The sequence below is a fragment of the Podarcis gaigeae genome (assembly GCF_964106915.1).
Source record: "Podarcis gaigeae genome assembly, chromosome: 9".
Lineage (NCBI taxonomy): Eukaryota > Metazoa > Chordata > Lepidosauria > Squamata > Lacertidae > Podarcis > Podarcis gaigeae.
The window spans coordinates 26,447,768-26,453,702 of record NC_139685.1 but is presented as its reverse complement, the minus strand read 5'-3'; the positions used below and the strand labels follow the sequence as shown (position 1 = coordinate 26,453,702).

General features: G+C 53.4%; 1 protein-coding gene across 1 annotated transcript; it reads left to right on the top strand.

Annotated features, from left to right (window-relative positions):
* Positions 1–1,214: 1,214 nt before the first annotated feature.
* On the top strand, positions 1,215–5,570 carry GSX2 (GS homeobox 2; the record flags this gene model as incomplete). The annotated part of the gene is made up of 2 exons (XM_083756012.1): positions 1,215–2,215; positions 5,233–5,570. The coding sequence occupies exons 1-2, from the start codon at positions 1,681–1,683 to the stop codon at positions 5,568–5,570; spliced, it is 873 nt and encodes a 290-aa protein (XP_083612138.1). The 5' UTR covers positions 1,215–1,680.
* Positions 5,571–5,935: the final 365 nt, after the last annotated feature.

The window sequence follows — 5,935 nt, the reverse complement described above, 5'->3', positions numbered from 1 at the left end:
CAGAGGTACTCAGGCATAAATAGCACAGAATGGCAGGTGGAGTACTGGCATTTTGGACGACCGAGAAGTAAATTCAATTCAGACTCATAGTAGGAGGGGATAAATATACAAACAAGCACACACACACAGAGAGCGCAAGTGCGAAAGTGACCTTGTTTAAAAATTAGAAAGCAAGGGTTTAAAATACTAAAACCAGCTTCATATTATGCAGGGAAGAGCTGCTGCAAGGCGGCATTTTGAAGTTACATAGTTGGGGTTATGGCAGCAAAAAGTTATCGCTACATTTACACAGTATTCTGTGTTCAGTGGAAACGCGAGAGCGGCTAACTGAGCAAGCAAACCCGATCCTATGCGGTTTAATAGAGAAGCAAATCCCTCGGAGCTCAGACGAGCTTTCTTCCACGTTAAGTATGGATCGTAATACCAGAGCTTTCTACGTATGTATGGATCGTTAAGGCACGGTTCTCAAAACTATGAAGCGAAGAACATGAAGCAACAGTTAGAAGCGCCTTCCATTAGGGTCCATGGGAGCCAATGCTCAGAGCAGAGCGCAGGAGAGGAGAGCTGCGCAGGAGCTGGGCTCTATGTTAAAACCCTAGAAAAGGCGAGCTCGTTGCCTCCCATTCTGCCCCCTCCAGTAGCCCAGCCGGGGCAGAAGCCCAGAGCCCCACTCAGCAGAAGGAGCAGAACGGGCCCCAAACAAAAGCAGGGCTCCTGGCTAACATCTTTTGAACTAATAAAACATAAATCTCAAGGCAGGGTGGTCATGCTGGTAGGCTGGACCACTAAGTCTAGCGTCTAACATTTCCTAACTGCTCCCCTGGAAAAAGAGACTCTTCTGGAGAAACAGTCCCGTTGCACCTGACAGTCGCAGTGACAGGAGCTCTTGCCTTGGACACCTGCGAGGGCTTACAGGGGCTCAAAGAGAGCAAAACGCGAATGGAAGATGAAGGACGAGTGAAAATGGGAACCAAATAGATGTAACGCTGGGTCCTATAAGGGAGATAACGGTTGTTGTGTTGAAACAAAGTTGGCCCACCAAGACGCAGAGGTAATCGGACTTTTTTTTTTTTAGGGCTGCGAACTGGAAACTTGTAACTTGCGCCCAAGCACTTGCTGTTTTTGCCTGCCGACTGAATCTGGTGATGGAGGAGGAACAAGAAGAAGAATAGCCGACAGCCCTGAAGTCCCTATGAAATGAAGGAAACGCACACGCGCTTCTTGCCAAGCAAGCTCCCCTCCTTTCTCTGCCTTCTTTTTTTCCCCAGGCGGTGGTGGTGGGGGGGAGAGCGTCTCCCCTGAAAAGGGTCCCAAATAGGAAGCCCAAGGAGCCTCAGATGCGCGTCGATTTCCAGGCATCACGTGTTAAATAGTTGCTATAAATCCCCACACCCGCAGTAGAGGGGGCGGGGGAGAGATCCAGGGGAGGTCTAGAGAGAAGGAAAGGGGGGTTGGTTGATGGTGTGGTTTTTTTTTTATAAGACCAGCCCTCTCCAGAGCCCCCCTTTGTTCAGCTCTCAGACTTAAGCACCTTCCGGGCTCGCCCAGGGGCTTTTGCAGAGGCGACTCGGCCCCAGGAGGACCGGCTCCGCAGAGCGCACGGTGAGAGCGCACAGAGCCAGAGAGCGCCACCGGGAGGCACTGCCAGCCAGCCAGCCTGCGCGCCTCCGATCCTCAACCATGTCTCGCTCGTTCTATGTGGATTCGCTCATCATCAAGGACCCGGCTCGGCCGGCTCCCTCGTTGCCGGATCACCACCACCCGCCCCCCGGGCAGGACTTCCTCATCCCGCTGGGCGTGCCGTCGCCGCTGGTCATGTCGGTGGCGGGCGGGCCGGCGTGCCCGTCGCGCAAGAGCGGCGCTTTCTGCGTGTGCCCACTGTGTGTCAGCTCGCACCTGCACGCCTCTTCCCGGGCGGGCGCGGCAGGAGGAGCCGGAGGAGGAGGAGGAGGAGGAGCGGGCGCCGCTGCCGCCATCCCGCTCCTCAAGGGCCACTTCCCTCCCGCTGCGGCCGGCGAGGGCCAGTATTGCCCCCGCCTGAGCCATGCCCAGCAGCAGCCAGCCCCGCAGCAGCAGCAGCAGCAGCAAGCCGGCTCGGTGGCCTCCGCGGCGGCGGCGGCAGTGGCGGCAGCGCACGCCCTGGGCCACCCACCTGTCTGCGCAGCGGCCGCCTACAGCATGAGCGACCCCCGGCGATTCCACTGCCTCGGCATGGGTAGGAGCTTCCTCCGCCTCGCCCCGCCTTTGGGGGACAGGGAGGTGGGGTTGGGGGTCCAGGGGGCAGCGGGGTGGTTGAAAGGAAAGCTGGGACAGGTCCACTAAGAGGTCGGCTCTCCAGGTAAGGCGGAGTCCAAAGGCGATCCTTCTGCAGCCCTTCGTTTCCGGAGTGGCTCCGGATCGTGTTCGCACCGGTTGGTGCCGAAAGAGTTAAGCGGGGAGAGGAGACCCCTCTGTGGGTTGCACCTGTGTGAGCCCCCAACCTGAAGGAGCTGTAATCAGTTCAGCCTGCATAGCATGAGATCTTTGCTCTCAAGGTCGTAGGTTCCAGCCCCACGTTGGGCAAAAGATTTCTGCATTGCAGGGGGTTCGGCTAGATGACCCTCGGGGTCTCTTCCAACTCTACAATTCTATGATCCTCTGGAGTCTTTCCGTTTGCTCCGACGGGGTTGTGCCATAAGCCAGCTCCACCACCGTCCGTCGTCCTGTCACTTGCCTACTCCGACAAGGGACATTTGATTCCGCTCCCCGCCGGTGTTGGCAGCTCACGCGTTTCCAAGAGTGAGCCCCACTGACTTCCCAAAGCATCCTCAAATCCTTCCACGGCAACCCTCGCCCCCTCCGACTCCCAAGGAGACCAAGGACCTCCTTAAACGCCCCTCTGACTTCGTGAGGATCAGCCCATCATCAAGAGCCCAAGGCTCTTAAACTCACTCAACCTCTTCTCCTCCGGGGGGCCTTCAGTGGGGAAATTCAGAAGCTAAGAAGTGCGAGGACTGGCGCGTTAGTTTAGCGGGCTTCTTTTTTCATCTTCCCTAGACACGAAGGTGAGAAGTTGTTAAAGTGAGATCTGGATACTGTAGGTAATGTTGTGAGGCGGCGGTGCGGGTGGGCACTAAAGTATTTCCGCACCCTATAGACTGCAGTCCTCCGTTTCCTCCTGGCTAGATTTGACGTGAGTGTGATTATCTCGCAGAAAGCAATTTGGGGATTGGTATCCCACTTAACTGAGGATAAGTGGTCAGAAAGATGCGAGGATGGAGCTGCATGGCTCCCAGAGAACAGGTGCAGAGGCCGGGCTGGCTCCGGCTCAGAGCAACCCGAAGAGAGCCAGATGCGTGTCTTTGATTCTGAATGGAGCAGAGCGCGTGTATGTCACAGGCTGAACCAGAATCAAGCTACGGGGTGCGCCTCTTCTTATGAGAATAGCGGCAAACCCCAAGCCATTCTCTCGCGAGTAGTCCCATTGGCTTGAGAATCCCAGTCTGAGCCTACACCTTCAGACCGGATCAACGATAAGTTCTGTGAAATGTGCTTTTTTCGGAGCAATAGGCTTGACGGATACGAGTTGCACATTCAGTCTTAGAATGGACCGTTTTCTCAGAGACACGGATGTGAAGGATGGATCTGACCCACGTTGCGATCCTTAGCAACCTCAGCCAATCAAGGCTTGCATCCAGTCAATGAAAAGAGGCAATAGCTCGAGGAAGATCCTATTCTGATCTTAGCTGCGCACCAGAGTCCAACAAGACTGCTCTGAGATTCTCAGTCTACACTTGCAATCCAGGATCAGGACACAGGGTTACTTTGAGTAGATTTTAGGTGCATGCAGCTCATTGGGACTGGCTTCTGCAATCCGCATAGATGATCCGGATCAATGCAGGCATAAACTGGAACCTCTGAACGGTTCTTTCTAACTGGAGTTAATAATACCGAAGTTAGAATAAAGAGTTTGAAAGGTATCCTTCTGCGCGCGCCTTTCCTTCGAGCAGACACTTTGACTTTGCTTCTCGTGTGCTTGTCAAAGGTGTAAAAAAAATAATACTGTAAAGGTCTGCTGCCAAGAAGGGCATAAAAAAGTTCTTCCCTCTCGGATAAGGATTGACGAGGTGTAGAACTGTAACCTCTCATTTCCAACTAGCGGGACTTGAAAAGAAGTAGGCTGTTCTCTCTGAAAGCTTCGAGCGAGCCTGAGGAAGTCTAACAGTTGAAAGCAGGGCTCAGCTATGGGCAATGCAGCAATTTGATTTTCATTTAAGAACAGTTGGAGCAGATAGTTACTACTTACCATTGAGTAATTACTACTTTCAGAAGAAGAAATTAGGATAAGAGGATTTCCAGTCCAGAGGCGTGGCTTGCAGGCAGCCTTCCTGACACCTCCTTAGAGTAAAATAATAACGTGATATCAGTCAACCGCGGAGTGTGCAAGCTTCTAGAGTTTCAGTTTCACCTGGCAAAGGTGAAGAGGAAAGGCTACATTGGCTTCCACCTGGTTTAGCTGCTTGGGCAGAAATAAATTGCCACACACAGTGCTAGAATTCTGAGCCTTCCAGCAGAGTGGATGGACTGTCGTTCCATCACAGGGTCATTCTGCACAGGTGCCTGATAAATTTGTGGAATTTGCTGCCACGTGGTGATGACCTTTGGTGAAGATGGCTTGAAAAGGGGGATGAGACTGAGTCACGGAAGACAGCTCTGTCGGTGGCTACTGGACATCATGGCTGCCAATGCCACTTCAAGGAACAGAGGCTCCATGTCTGTGAACAGCAGTCTCTATGGAACAAAAAAGGGGGTGGGGGTATTTTCCTCATGCACTGCCGCAGTTTGCAGGCTTCCCATAGTCAACTGTGCTGGTCTTGATGGTCTTTTGGTATGATCCAGAGGGGCTCTTACAGTATTATGTTCTGATGTCTCCTGTTTTTTTGGGATCAAACTAGTCACTGTTCGGTGCTCCAGCGCTTCTAGTTAAAGACCTCGTGTTTCATTTTCCTAAAACAAGTGACTCCAAATTCTCAGCGGATTGCTGGGGGAGCCACCCTACTTGTAGCTATTCCAGGCCAAGCGAAAGGCTCCCTCTGTGTGGCACTTGGTTCTTTATTCCAGGACTCAGCCCGGGTTTTGGAAACATATTCCAGGGCTCAGGCCCAGCATTTTAGCATTTCCTTTCTGTCGGTTGCTAACTGGGTCTTTTTGTGTGTGTGTGTGTTCTCCACCTCCCCCCCCCCCCCCCCGCAGGAGGCTCGGATGCCAGCCAGTTGCAAAACGGCAAGCGGATGCGCACGGCCTTCACCAGCACGCAGCTGTTGGAGCTGGAGAGGGAGTTCTCGTCCAACATGTACTTGTCCCGGCTGCGTAGGATCGAGATCGCCACGTACCTCAACCTGTCCGAGAAGCAGGTGAAGATCTGGTTCCAGAACCGGAGGGTGAAGCACAAGAAGGAAGGCAAAGGCACCCAGAGGAATCCGCACGGCGGCTGCAGCTGCACCGGCAACCCGGGACGTTACTCCAGGTCCGAGGACGAAGAGTCGCTCTCGCCGGCCTCGGCTAGCGAAGACAAGGTCTCCCCTTTATGAAAAGGCTCCCCTTGGACTTCTTGACGGGCGATCGCAGGCAGAGGCAGCCAAGTTGAGCCGGCGGGGCCTTCTGCAAAGAAGAACAGACTCCTAAGGGCTCTGTCCACGGGCCTAGTGCTAGATTTTGTTGAATGTAAATGAACGTTCAGTTGAAACGGTATTTATAATGTAACACAAACAGCTGCAAGGCTGTTCCCCGCCCTCCACTCCCAGTTAACACACAGTTCTGCCTTCCCCTCTGAAGGGGGTGGGAGAGGAGAAACTCCTTTTCTCTTTCTTCCTCCCCAAAAATATCAGTTCCTTCTTCCTTCCAGGGTTTGTGGGGAAAAGTTTAGAAACTGGAATTGGGGAAAAAATACTGTCTG